The sequence below is a fragment of the Gossypium arboreum genome, chromosome 6 (genome assembly GCF_025698485.1).
Source record: "Gossypium arboreum isolate Shixiya-1 chromosome 6, ASM2569848v2, whole genome shotgun sequence".
NCBI lineage: Eukaryota > Viridiplantae > Streptophyta > Magnoliopsida > Malvales > Malvaceae > Gossypium > Gossypium arboreum.
This window is the reverse complement of record NC_069075.1, coordinates 96,194,960-96,209,801: the sequence shown is the minus strand read 5'-3', so window position 1 is coordinate 96,209,801 and position 14,842 is coordinate 96,194,960. Positions and strand designations below refer to the sequence as shown.

The window sequence follows — 14,842 nt, the reverse complement described above, 5'->3', positions numbered from 1 at the left end:
CTGAAATTACAGAATAATCTTTGAATTCAGAACTATTTTATAAGTGAACTTTAGTTGAACAAAATTTTTTTATGCACTAAGTTTGAAACTCATTTTGTTATTGATTAAATTTTAGGTGGTACTCAAACTTGAACGAGATGGCGCCGCGGGAGGTCGGTTAAGCTTTTATCTTTCTTTAAATTACTATTAGTAAGGATTTCGGTATTCTGTGGTATTGTGATGTTTTGAAAGATTTTATGCTTAGTTAATTGTTGTATGGTTTTTTAAGTTATGAATGGTTCCATTTGACTACGTTATAAATGTAGTGTCTTTAGTGTCCTTGGTGTAACCCTCTAGACTTGGTCTAGACATCTAGGCCGGGTTTAGGGAGTTACAGTTGTATTGTATCAAGTGATCTTGTGGGTCCCTTCTTCCCTTCAAACATGTCTTTTGAGACCTTGAAATCGCGTGGTAAACCTATTGTCATGATTTTAGGGGCCAACGGGTTGTAAGAGCAAAACAACCAGTCTATGTGTTGTGACTCAGGATGTAATGCCCATAAATCTTGGCACAGCTCGTCCATTTTGTTTTGCGATTCTTTCACTTGTGTGCTCGAGGCTTCGTTTTGTGTATTGACGTTATCCTATGAACCAAAGTTGTCCGCGTGCATCTTTCTTCACATCTCCTCATTTTGTCTTAACAGCTCTTGCTATAAAGCTTGTTGAACGGCCATTTGATCTCTTATGAACTTCATTTGCTCTTAGAGGGCCAAAAACTGCTACGGGGTGCCTTTTGGTTGAAGGAAAGTGGCATTCTATGACCTATGGAAAGGTTCAGGTCTAAGAAAGGGGAATGCCCCCGACAAACCGTATTGTCAAGGTTTTTCAACCTATCGACAAACCATACAGAAAACAAGTCTATCTCATCATGTTGGGCACCGGAACTCGACACTACGACTTCTCCTGACGAGGGTTTGGAGGGGAAAGTTTTGTTTGGGTGAGCCATTTGCTTCGAATGTTGAAGAAAACTCAATCAAACTAGGAAAAATTTGATGATTACAAGTAAGGTCCACGCTCACCGCACAAATTGTTGACTAATATTTTGCTTGTGTCTTATTGATATGAGTATCCAGGTATTTATACATGTTGTTACTGGTACTATTACTGCTCATGATAGGGCTCCACTATTTTGTCTTAACTCTGTTGCCTCCAATACTAACATTCTCTGTCCCTAGTACTGGCATTCTCTGCAAACTCTAAGTTTGCTAGGCATGCGTCCACGAAGCACGTGATCCTTTCTGATCCTGGGACTGGTGTTTTGGTCGAACTCCGTACCTACTAGACACGTGTCTAGGTGGCCTATAAAGCACGTGGCACTTCCTACAAATTCGTTGGGTACTTGCAAAATGAGATTGCAACCTTCCCTAGGTCTTCATGAGCTGGGTCTGTAACCTTATCTCGCGAGCTGATTCTACGAGTTGTACCTGTGATCTTGCCCTATGAGCTGGTTCCTACGAGCTAGGTCTATAGCCTTGCCTTGCAATCTGGTTCACCTTGTTGTCTTCTAGTGGTCGGGTCATGGGTCAGAGGCTCGGTTCTTTTCTAGTATTTGGGTATCAGGTTATTAACATATAACAAGGATAATTAGAACGGTGGTGATTGAAAGAGAGATAAAGATTGGTGACAACAATGTGAGTTAAAGAATTTATCTAGAGAAAACGAACACAGTTTTGGGAAGAAAAGCAAAAATTAGGTTTCCAATTGAAAATCTAAAAAAGCTAAACAATCCGTTCTAAATTTAGGGTTTAAAAACGGACTTAGTAATTAAATTTAAATATAATTGACAAAATGATGATATATTTGAGTAATAATTAAAATTGATATATCCTATCAAATTGGAGCATCTAATTATTAATTTTTATTTTTAATTTGTAGGGAGAATAAGATTTGTAGTAATTACGCAGATAATTATACTCAAATTCAATTTTAAAATTTATTTTTATACAAGTTATAAAAATTATATTATAAGCATGAACATGTGCGAGTGCTTGGGATGGTTAAGACTAAATATTTATTATATTATTTATGTGTTCATGTTATATTTATAAAATAATATATTTATTAATAAAAATGTTATAATTTCTTAATCATAATTTATCTATAAAAATTCTAAAGTTTTGACAAAATCTATATTATTCAAAATTTATAAAATTTTATTTATAAAGATTATATATTATAAATTTTATATTATTTTTACTTAATTTATGTATTATGAAAGGTGATATAACCTAGCACAATTTTTTTTCAAATTGAGCTTATATGAGTTTTATATATATATATATATATATATATATATATATATATATATATATATATTTAAAGCTATAGATTAATTGGTATGTGAATCCAAATATTATAAGGTTGATGCTAATTATGAAAATGTAAAAGTTATTTTAGCACCATATCATAGGATATGGTACCATTAGAAAGAATAGTGCCCGACACAAGCAATATAGATAGCTCACGAACTCTTTAATTTGAGACCAAAGGCGTAGCTAGGGGATTGGCAGGGGCTTTGGCCCCCCTAAAATGGAAAATTTTTTATTTAGGCCCTTTAAAATTTTTAAAATTTTAAATTAGTAAAGGTAAAATTGAACTTTGCTCCCCTAAAAATGATTGAAATTTGATTTAATCTTTTAAAAATTATAAAGACAGGTTATTAGAATGGAGAAATTGCATTTTTACTATTGTAAAAATTACAATTTAATTTCGAGTCCCCTAAAAAAATTTTCTGACTTCGCCCCTGTTTGAGACATTCAAGGCTTTGAAATGTGATTGAGAAAACATTTGTTGTTCTAAAAAAATATTTCTCATATTAACAACACCACCTTAGTATAGCATAAAAAAATGTTAGATTGTACCATCATGTTAGTCTTTTCATAACTTCAAACATTGGTGGAATTGAAATGGTTCATACTTCAAAAACCTCATGGAACAAGGAGATCTTGATAACTATAATGGTGCAGATTCAAATTTAGATGATGATGATGAATTCAGCCAATGACTAATGAGCGATGATAATGAGCATATGTTAAATATTAAAGAGAGAATAACCCAACAAATATGAAACTAGAACAATTAAATAAAATTACATATGTGTTTATTTTTCTTGTTATTTTTATTAGTAATTGTATTATCAACTACTTTTCTTAAACTAACAAAATACATATAATGATTTGACTTTAATTTTTGTTTTTTATTTAGAAGATATTTTATCATACTAATATTTTTATAGTAATTAATATTTTAAGAATATAAATTATGTAACTATATATTTACAATTTGTATTGCTAAATATAATATAAGGAATTACGATATAATTAAAGAGAGTACAATTCCTACCCCAAGAATCATTTAGTCTGTGCTATTCAAACAAACCGTTAATGGTAAAGAATAATTTTATTTTTATTTAATTTTAATTTTTGAAAATTTTAATTAATTTTAACAATTTATATAAATTTTTGAATTTTTATAATAATTTTAAAATTTTAAAAAATTTAAATAATTATGTTGTGATATTATGTCAAATTAACATATTTATATGCTTTATTTTGATAAATTTTTGGACACGATGCTTTTAATTTTGGTGTTTATTGCTTAATTTTTATAAAAGTGCAATGTGAGTCCAAAATGTGGAGAACAAATGAAAATATGAAGTCAAATAAAATTTGGGCATGGAAGTAATAATTTGACATACAAATTTTAAAACTTTAAATTATTTTATTTTAATATATATTTTCATTGTTTTATTTAAATATTATTTATAAAAATATTTACTAGGAGTTAAATTAGGATTAAGTTTTATGTCCTATATTTTATTTAGATAAATGTTGACATGGTGAATCAATAAATTTAACTGAAGTTAAATTTTAATAATTTGACAAAATTAAATTAAGAAGAAAAAAATGGATTAAAATAACTTTTATATAGTTCGAGAGTAAAAAATACAAATAAATAAGTAAATCTCATCACATACTAAATTAAATAAATAAATTGAAAATAAAGCATTTTTCTTATTGGAACCAAATTTTACCAGTTTAAAGAAAACCTTGTTTCATATATAGTACTGGTCCAAACCGGGCCACTAGTTCTAATTCCACCGGTCCACTCTCAAGTTTTTAAATTAATGGTTTTAAGTGCTGATTGTACAAACAAGCAAATGAAAAGCAGCGAGCTAGAATCGTATTTTTCCATTGTTAATTGTCACTTAAAATTAATTTTTTTAAAAGAAAAAATCCAAGTTTAGTTATAATATCCCAAAAATCATGACTAGAAATGGGTGCCTGCTTGCTATCCTTCAAGATCAAATAACGGAATGAACCCTAGAGCAGATAAAGAGGAAGCAAGATTAACAACTGAATACCACCCTGCTCCATCAAAGGCAAAAGTAACCATCAGCTATCATGGAGCTTTGCTCGCGGATTTCATTACATAATGATCTTCGGCACGAACAAGGTTTCCAATGTCATAGCAAGATTATCAAAAGACAAGCGGCTGAGATTACATATCGAACCTTCGACACTAAAAGCTTCATACTCTCACCCAATGGACTTACGGGACCAAATGCTCCAGGAGGCAAAAGCCCTTCCCTGGCACTCGAATTAGAACTGCTACAATAAAAGAAGAAAGTCATGATCCTATATAAGTATTTGTTAATATGGAACATTTAACTCTAAAAGATAATGAACCTCACCTTCCCGTAAATATACAGGACCTATAACCTGCACAAGTTATACACCAATAAAGTAATCAGCCAACTAAGAAAGACAAAGCTGGATATCATGACATTAAGAAGGCAGAATATATGACAATTAAATAGCAAGACAGCAATAGCATGCAATATGGTTGATGCGGCAAAAGATAGGATTATGAAAAAGCCAAGAATTCCATCCTATCTTCAGACATAGTAAACATGTTGGGGAAAACAACACTCAAAGATACACTAAACACATGTAAATCATGTGCAACAGATATAAAACATTCCATAGTAAATATGAAGCCTTTGCAATGGTTACTTCATTCTGGAAAGAAAGAATGAAAATCTTGAGGACTTTGTTGTTGATTAGGTTTCCTACTCCAGAAGAACCATTGAAGTTAACCTAATAGATACAACATAGTACTATGATGATAGTACTAATGCTGTATCATTGACCAACCTGGTTTATTATTATTATTATTAAGTTTTCACGATAATCTTTTAGGAGCCTGAGTGAAACTTTAAACACAAGTGAAGAGCCACTAGCAAAAATAAGACAAAACCCAGAAATAGTATTCAGCATACTTGTTACTGTCACAATTTGAAATACTAACAAGAATATCCACATTTAATAACTAGATACATAGAGCATACAATCACCAATTACTCAACTTAATGTTTTTCCTTCTTTTTTTTTCTCTTTGATTGTAATATTAGGACTATGAAATATTCAGCTTTGTCGCTCTAAAATGTTAGGTTTCTTTCCCTACAATGATTCCCCCATCAAAGCTTAGTTCGAATGGAGAACTATAAAAAATAAATACCTACTTCCTTTTAAATTTTAAAGCAAACCTAGGTATTGATATTAGGTCATTATAACCCAGCTAGCAAAAACTGAAAGTAAAATTTTTCTCAAGTATTTTAAAAGATCAAAATTATAGATAAAATTAAGATTGATAACGATGAGAAAACTTGTCATACTTACTTGGATCATTAGTGGTAATTGTGGCTGTCCCATCAAAATCACATGTTGCACCAACGGTATGCATTCTTTGATAATAGTCATTGTAAGCATAAGATGCATGGTTCTTGATGTTATTTGGGAGATAACATGGCTGCCCTGATTGTATAACACTGCAATTGGCCTGGCCTTGCCCACATGCCCAGTTAAGCCCATCTTGCAACTTATCTTCACTGGCATCATCTTTTGCAACACAGAAAACTGTCGTAGCATTTCCCATAATCTGACTAGAACCACTCAAACTCAAAGGAAAAACAGCAGTGCCATTCGTATAAAGCACCCCCCAATTCTTCTCAGAGACAGGCCCACGTCTCTTGTCTTCATTAAACAATTCGTAAATGTATGTGTTCATGGGAATATTCGGCCGACTGGGAGGGCCTGAATCATTGGAAACTCGCCGGATCAAATAATTAATGAAGGTCCCAGCATTTTCAACAGTGGCATCAGGTTCATTGGGTCCACCTTGCCAAGGCCATCCTGTTTCAGTGACAACAATAGGGATCCCAGAAAAATTGAGAGCATCCATAGAATAATAGGTTGCATCAACCATCGCATCAAACATGCTGTTATAGTGGAAGAGAGTGTTTGGGTCAACAATTTGTTTGACTGAGGGGAGTGGTTTGAAAAGTGCATAATCAATTGGAAAAATGTCATTTCCATTAGTGTAACCATAATAGGGATATGCATTTAACATAAAATAGGAGTTAGTGTTATTCAAAAACTGAAGAAGCTGGTATACTGTAGAGTTCGGTGAGGAATTAAAGGCAGCAGTAGAAGGGGGGAAAGGCTCGGGGATGATGTCCAAGGATTGGGGGCTCGAAACTTTAACTTGAAAATTTAGATTAGAAGCCACAAGAGCTTTATGGAGGTTATTCATAGCAGTAACTAAAATTGGGGCAGCATGAGGAATTGATGTAAGAACCTCACTGCCAACAGCAATGGCTGTAATGTTGGTTGAAGGCACATAGGATGCTACATTTTTGCTGACCCAGGCTGCTGCAGCTGATGCGGATTCTCCAATTCCAAGAACTTCCTCATTTGTCACGCCCACTGTAACTTCAATCCCACTGTCTGCAAGTGCTTTGAGCATGTGAGAGTCAGCATCATAAAGTCGTACGTGAGTGATTCGATGGGTTTTGATAATAGAAACAACTTCAGAAGCTGACGGCATGCTGGAAACATCAGTACCAATGTTTATCCCAATGAATGCACCTATAAAATCAATGATCTATTTCAGTAAAAACCGACCACAAACATGATTACACGGTTTGTATATAAATTACATAACACTAAGAAGACCCGTGTAACTATAATGAAAAACAAATTGCCCAATTGGATTACTAAAGGTAAATTCATGACGGTATGACAATTCCATTGTGCTTCTTTTCTTTTTTTGGTTTCCATTTGCTTCAAGTGTGATCTCCAATGCAGTAAATAGTGGAACCATCAGTTGATTTACTTCCTTCCCGCAAATATTAACAACACTCAATGAACTATCTGTCCTAGCTATAAAGTCTCAATAGTTGTCTCAATCATTCTCCACGATTCAAGAAAACATTCTTAGGCATAAACTGATAAAAAGTCCAAAAGAGTCCATGTGGTGGACAAACAGAAAACAAAAGGAAATGAAAACAAACAGAACATAAGCACTTTGATTTCAATGGTCTCTTGATCTTTAGAGGCATGTCTGATAGGCACCTTCTAAATACTGGGAAAAGAAACCACAGACTGAATTATGACTAAAATGGTTTCAATTTTACATTGATAATCACTGGTGGAATTAGATCCATAAAATGTACCAACAGTGGTTATTATAAAAATAAAAATAAAAAGTTGCTCATTAACAAGGACTATCCTTTATAATGATTATATTTTTTACAGCTGATGCATTGAGACTCATAGGAAGAGCAAACCCAAGAGGTAAAAACTCTAAATTTCTAAAGCCTCATCTAAACAGCAGACAAAATAATACACAGAGCTTCGAATAGAATTTAGCTTAAAAGTGAAACCCTCAATAATTTATAGATTACCTAGCACATTGGTAAACAGGCCAATTAGAACCAGAAGCGAGCCTCCAAAACATCTATCAGGATTCATCTGAGCATAAAAATAAAAAATAAAAAACTCCAACCTAGACGAGCAGTCTTGTGCTGTTTACACTCCCCCAGAGCTTAGACACTAAATGTTCTGCAAACAAAAGTAACAATCGGGTATAGCATATGATAGTCAAATTCAGCCAATGATGAGAATTTAAGGGAAAATGAAACAAATAAAGAAATCATAAAAAAACACAAGAAATCTACAAATATTCAGGGAAAAAGAAATTGGGTTTGTAGTGCTGTCGCTCAAAGCTGCAAAATAGTATTACATGTTCAGCAACAGAAGGATAAACTATCACTTTCACATGTGACCTTTTCAAAGCACATTGTCAAGAAATCGACCTCCATGTATTATAGGACAGGATAAACTTTAGTGGACCTTTTTTGACTACTTACAGAAAAATAAATAAAACACTACATAACATTCACCAAGTACATTAATCTTCAGTGAACATGATTTTGACAAACATTATGTCAAGCGAAATCTTACAATTAGCATGAGTTATTAGATCCACACTCCACAGCGGTATAAATCTAATGTGCATGTAAATTTGCTCACCAAGGTAAGTATTTTATACGTCTTGCAAAACAAAAATTTAAAAGAAGCTAAAATATCTTTGAAAAAGAAACCACTAATGGAAAGCAATGCAGCTGTGAAAGAAAAGTCTGGTTCCAAAATGCCCAGATGCAAAGGTCCCCAAAGTTGAATTTTAAACTACCCAGTGCCCAAACTCCACATAATAATGGTAAATAATATTACCCAGATGAAAAAATCAAGAGAAATAAGTTCTAAAGTACCTGATCCAAGTTTCCAAGCTGCTATAAAAAAATAAAATTAAAAACACACAGCTATAGAGCTTCAGCTGATAAAAAATATTCTTCTATTTACATTATTAAATATAATTTACATAGTAATAAAAGAACGAAAACATCAACTTACATAATAAGTAGAAAGCAGTACTTTAATAAAAAAAAAACGTAGAAAACTGTTTCAGATTCAGAGTTAAGAAACCTCTCTAATGGCAGCTTGTCTTTGTTTGAACTCTCGGTAGCCAGTGACTTGGTTGTCTTTGCAACTCTGTTGTTTTCCTGTTAGTCTTTTTTGCAATAATTTATTTTAAAAGAAATTATTGCCACAGGAAGAATATAGAAGCAGCAGAATATTTGCTTGGGGACTGTATGCTAAAAAAAATGAAGCATTTACTAAATTAAATTAAAATATAGTATAAAGAATAAAAATATATATTCGTTTCAAACGTGAGTTGAGCCTTAGATAAGTTTTTCTTGTCACGGACTCGACCTGGCTTATTTTTGCCAACAGAATTTGCTATTATTTTGTTATTGTTTTTAGTTGTTTTTTTATTTCTCATTATTCTACTATTATTTTATAATTATATTGTTATTATTTTATTGTTATTATTTGAATATATAATTTTATTTTATTGTTAATTTTATTATTATTTTAAAGACATTTACTTATTATAGTGCACTTATGTTAGTGTTATTTAAGTATAATTTTTAATTTATTTTTAATTTGTTGAAAAATATTTATTTTAATATTTTTAGTGGTTTTGATATATTATATTTTTTAAAATTAATACGCTCAACCTAGTTTTAGCATTTTTATTTGACTGGGCATGAGTAAAAGTTTAAGCTCATTTTCAAGTTGGGTCAGGCCCGAGCCTATCAAAAGGGCTTAAAATTTTGTCAAGGCCTAGCTCGAACACGACCCGACCTATGGACAGGTCTAGTCGCCGTACGTTAAGTCATTTACAAATAAACCATTTTTTTTATTTTTGAAACCAACCGTTTTATTGATACTAGTATTGTTTATTCACGCTTCGCGTTGAGTTGATTATTTATTTGTGTCAAATTATAGAGTTAAAATTTAAAGATTAAAATATATCTTAAGCAAAATTTTTAGAAATGGATCGGTGGTTGAATTGGTTATACCACTGGTTTGTTTGATTCGATTAAATAAATCATTAAAAATATAAAAAAATTCTGACTCAATCTATTTTTAGTCTGGTTTAATCTATTCATACCAATTCATAGCTCAATTGATCTTACGCCTTTCTTTGAATCGATATCCCGATCAATCCAATCTAGTTCAAACAATCATAACTCTAAGTCTCTATATTTTATACATTTGAAATTTAGTCTTCTTACTTTTATTTTCAAGAATTTAATCCTCAACTTTTGGATTTAAAAATCTGCTTTCAAAATATATATAATCACGTAACATTTTAATTGAAAATTTAAATATATTAACTATTTGGATTAATCAACAACATTATAAAAATATAAAGACTAAATTATGTTAAAATTAAAGTATAATGTTTAAATCTTAATTTTAAGCATATTAAAAGGACCAAAACTGAAGATTAACCATTGTTATTAAATGAAAAAACATGATATGTGTGCCACGTGTTAACATGAATAAGGTACATAAATAGATATATATTTAAAATTTTAACATATTTTAAAGATTAAAACTGAAATTATACCAGTATTCTAAAATCTCAAAAAAAAAGAAAAGAAAAGCTTTGTTTGTTTTTCTGACAGGTGTAAAAAAAAACATGATTTGGACACTACTTTGATATACAGTTATAGATTTTATTTCATTAGCACGAGTATTTTGTTTGAAATTGAATTGAAAGTTAAATATATGAAATCGAAAATAGATTGACAGTTAAACTGATAAAACCCGTTATACATTATTTTAATCGATTTTTCTTGATACAGTTAGTTTATTAATTTAATAGATTAAATTGATAACTTTTTAATATCAAATAAATAATTTGAATATTTTATAACTAGATTGTTTATTTTGCGTATATAAATTAAAAATTATTATGTTTATTTTTAAAATTATCTAGACTACGACCTTAATTTAAAATTAATAAATTTTATATTTAAATGTTTAAATGTTTATTTATGGATTATAATATGTTTTATAATAAATATTTATTATTATTATAAATGTAAAATTTTTGTGTTATCATATCTATAAACTATATTAAAAATTCCGTGCATGCATGTGAAAAAATTTACAACACAGTTTAAAAATAAAAATAAATAAATAATTAAAATGTATGACTTGAAATAAATTAATCATAATAAAAATATAAAATATGGATGATATTAAAATAAAAATTAGATTAAATTATGAGTATAATGAAATTTAAACACATAAATACATCATATAAACAATAATACATGCATGCGACAAAAAAAAAAAACTAAATGCACTTCAATTATTTATCATGATTTTGTCATCAACTGGGAGTTAATATCAAGTTGACTTGTGACAACAACCCAATTAACAACATTATTTATGATATATACAACTGGTAAAGATAATAAATTGTAAATATTAAAATTATATAAAATATTAAAATAAAGCTTTGGTTGAATGATAAATTTAAGGTTTTACTAATCTTATTAATGTGGGTTCAAATCCTAATATATGTATATATATTATTTTTGTTGAAATGAAAAGACTAAAGTACCCTCAAAAATATATGACTCACTTTAATTACGGAAGGATATTTCTGTAATTCCTAACTGAGTTGGTATCCGATTAACCTGTAACGCTAACTCAGTCAGTGTTTTATTAATAGTAAGTATAAATATACAACTAATGAAGATAATAACTTGTGCATATTAAAATAAAAATGTATAAAATATATTGAAATAAAGTTTTAATTGAGTGATAAATTTAAAATTTTACTAATCTAACGATGTTGGTTCAAATCCCATCATATGCATATTTTAATGGGTTACCTCAAGTAGTTTAATTTATTTTAATTATGAAAAAATATTTTCATAATTTTCTAACCGAATTAATAATTTAGCTAAAGATGAAACTAACTCAATAAAACATTTATACACAGTATATAGAAAAGTAGTGTCCATAAGACTTAGGGCCCGTTCTGCAGTGCTTGAAAAAAGCACTTCTGGATTAAGTCTGATCATCGTCCGCTCCTCCTTAATCTTTACTCTGAAGTTAGGAATGTTCCTAATCGTCCTTTCCGATTTTTGGCTGGCTAGTTGCAGCATCATAATTTCTATGATTTCATCAAGGAAATTTGAAGTTTTGATAGGAACATGTCTAATGCAATTGCTGGTTTCACAGACAAGCTCAAGAATTAGAATAATTGTGTTTATGGTCATATTAGCCAGAGGAAGCGTCTCTTGATGCACAAGCTCTCCAATGTGCAACGTATCGTGGATCTTTCATGGTTTAATTCTCTTCGGCATCAAGAATTTGTGATCCGGGGGGAGCTTGAAAACATTCTTTATCATGAAGAGATACTTTGGAAACAAAAATTGAGATGTGAGTGGCTGAAACTGGGGGACCGAAACACTAGTTATTTCCATATACGTACTTTACAGAGGAGGAAGTTCAATAAAATCACGGCTTTACGCGGTGCTTATGGGAATTGGGTTTTTGATCAAGATACCCTCAAGTCGGAAGCGGTCAATTTCTTTCAGAAACTCTATGGGGAAGACCCTAGCTCGGTAGGAAATTTGCCTCGAAGTGCTTTTCCTGGCTTAAACTCAGAAGATGTGGATTTTCTTGAGCAAAATGTTACGAATGAAGAAATAAAGGTTGCTATTTTTTACATGGCACTTTTTAAAACCCCTGGTAGTGATAGGTTTCAAGCTGGTTTTTTTTTAGATTTAATGGGATACTATTGGAGAGGACATATGTGGTTGGGTTAAAAATGTCTTCAATGGTGGCATCATTGATCTTGAGTTTAATAACACTCTTATTGTGTTAATTCCAAAGGTGCAGAATCCAGATAATTTCTCTCAGCTCAGACCGATCAGTCTTTGTTCTGTGCTGTACAAGTTAGTCATGAAGATTATTGCTAATAGATTTAAGATCATCTTTTCGAAGATCATTAGCCAAGAGCAAGCAGGTTTCATTGCTGGACGAAGCATTATTAACAATGTCATAATCGCTCAAGAAGTCTTGCACTCTATGAGAGTTAAGAAGAGTCTCCAGTGGATGGCTATTAAAATTGATCTGGAAAAGGCATATGATAGGGTTAGATGGGACTTTGTGGAGGCTTCGCTCATCGCAGTAGGTATTCCTTCTCATTCGGTTAAAGTTATTATGAATGCTATCATGCTTTCTTCTATGCAGGTTCTATGGAATGGTGTGCCAACTCAGAAGTTTAAGCCGATAAGGGGTATTCGCCAAGGGTGTCCCTTGTTTTCATATTTTTTTGTTTTATGGATGGAGTGGCTGGGTCATAGATTTCACGGAAGCATTTTAGTAAGAGAGTGGAGTCCTATTCGGCTTTCGTGTTCTAAACTGAGTCTTTTGCATTTGTTTTTTGCTGATGATTTGGTGATCTTTAGCAGAGCCGACGTGGTGCACAGTGGTCTCCTTACAAAGTTTCTTAGTAATTTTTGCAAGATTTCTGGTCACAAAGTTAATGCTAGGAAAACAAATGTCTTCTTTTCTACGGGGGTTAATATATCTTCAAGAAATGAGATCAATGACATACTTGGTTTTCAAAAAGTCAATGACTTAGGTCATTATCTCGGGGTTCCACTTTTTCATAGAAGAGTTACCAAGAGTATTTTGGATTTTTTGGTCGATGGAGTTCGTAGTAGACTCTCGAGTTGGGATGCCAAAAGTCTCTCTTTTACTGGAAGGGTCACCTTAGCACAATCCATCCTATTATCTATTCCAAGATATTTCATACAATCTTCTCTTGTGCCTAAGGGAGTCTTTGCCGCCATTGAAGGTCTAACAAGACAATTCATTTGGGGCACTGTGGAAGGCAAAAGTAAGATAGCTTTAGTTAAATGGGAAGACCTCTGTCAGCCTAAAATTAATGGGGGTCTTGGTTTTCGTTGATTGAGTGATCAGAACAGTGCTTTTATGATGAAACTTGGATACAATCTTATTTCTAAGACTAAAACTATTTGGGTTCAGGTTCTCAGAGGTAAGTATAGAATAAAGGATAGTATGCCTGACTCTATAATGATGAGTAGTTGTTCTTATATGTGGAGAGTTATTGCCAGAGTTTGGCCCTTGTTACGTAGCTTTGTGATTTGGTCCATTGGTAATGGTAAGACTATTTGGTATTGGGAGGATTGCTAGGTTCCTAATAAAAGACCCCTCAAAAACTATGTTTCGGGGCATGGCTTTTTTTATCCTAATACCATTGTTAGTGAGATGGTTTTGCCTAATGGGGAATGGAATCTTGCCCTTTTTAGATTGTGGTTACCTGAAGATGTGGTGGAGCACATCATTAGCATTCTTCCTCCCATGATTCAGGCTGGTTCGGATAGTCTCTCTTGGTCAAGAACGACGTCTGGAGTTTTTTCTGTGAAGAGTGCTTACTATGCTTTGAAAGAGGAATCTTGGCATCCGCAAGAGATGAAATGAAGAAAGATTTGGAAAATTCCAGGTCCGCATCGTGTGAAACATTTTCTCTGGTTAATTCTTAAACAAAGACTTTTAACCAATTCGGAAAGAGTTAGAAGGGGTATTGATCAGGATGCGTCGTGTCAACTTTATGGTCATTCCATGGAGGATGCTATGCATATTCTTAGAGACTGTTCTTTTGCGAAGGAAATTTGGCATCAGATCCTTCCTATTACCCAGCTTAGTAATTTTTTCTCTGCTTCTATGACTGATTGGCTTACTTCGAATTTGCAACTTCATTCTTCCAATAGGCAGAGTGATTGTTCTTGGCCTTGCCTCTTTGGGATCATTCTTTAGCGTATTTGGAAGAATTAGAATTTGATTATTTTTTAAGGAAATGGCTTGAGTCCGAAGGATATTATCATTGCTTCTTACAGTTGGGCAAACCATTTTCTTTACACCTTCAATGAAGGGGTAGATTCGCAACAAAAGCAGCTTCCAATTCATCAGAACGCAGGTACATATATAGTTCTTAAAACTAATGGTGTTGTTCACTCCGTGTCCGATCTTTCTGCTGCAGGTGGTGTAACAACCCGA

The 14,842-nt window shown here is 32.0% G+C and overlaps 1 protein-coding gene across 5 annotated transcripts; it reads right to left on the bottom strand.

Moving 5' to 3' along the window:
- Positions 1 to 4,065: 4,065 nt before the first annotated feature.
- LOC108461454 (glucan endo-1,3-beta-glucosidase 4-like) lies at positions 4,066 to 9,075 on the bottom strand. Of its 5 annotated transcripts, none has more exons than XM_017761302.2 (5): positions 8,795 to 9,075; positions 7,786 to 7,942; positions 5,720 to 6,967; positions 4,732 to 4,759; positions 4,066 to 4,648 (listed from the first exon to the last, which is right to left on the bottom strand). In XM_017761302.2, exons 2-5 carry the CDS (start codon positions 7,850 to 7,852, stop codon positions 4,504 to 4,506), a joined length of 1,488 nt encoding a protein of 495 aa, XP_017616791.1. In that variant the 5' UTR covers positions 7,853 to 7,942; positions 8,795 to 9,075; the 3' UTR covers positions 4,066 to 4,503. The 5 variants fall into 5 exon arrangements, with proteins under 5 accessions (XP_017616791.1, XP_017616790.1, XP_017616793.1 ...); XM_017761301.2 differs by having other exon boundaries at positions 8,867 to 9,073; XM_017761304.2 differs by having other exon boundaries at positions 4,066 to 4,645; positions 8,867 to 9,073.
- Between the last annotated feature and the right edge of the window lie 5,767 nt (positions 9,076 to 14,842).

Excerpts from the sequence above, each read along its gene's own strand:
- LOC108461454 (XM_017761302.2), bottom strand. The coding sequence starts at position 7,852 with ATGAATCCTGATAGATGTTTTGGAGGCTCGCTTCTGGTTCTAATTGGC. Across the intron at positions 4,760-5,719 it reads AATTACCACTAATGATCCAA|GTTATAGGTCCTGTATATTT; the intron begins GTAAGTATGACA and ends TAACTTGTGCAG. Across the intron at positions 4,649-4,731 it reads TCCTGTATATTTACGGGAAG|CAGTTCTAATTCGAGTGCCA; the intron begins GTGAGGTTCATT and ends CTTTTATTGTAG.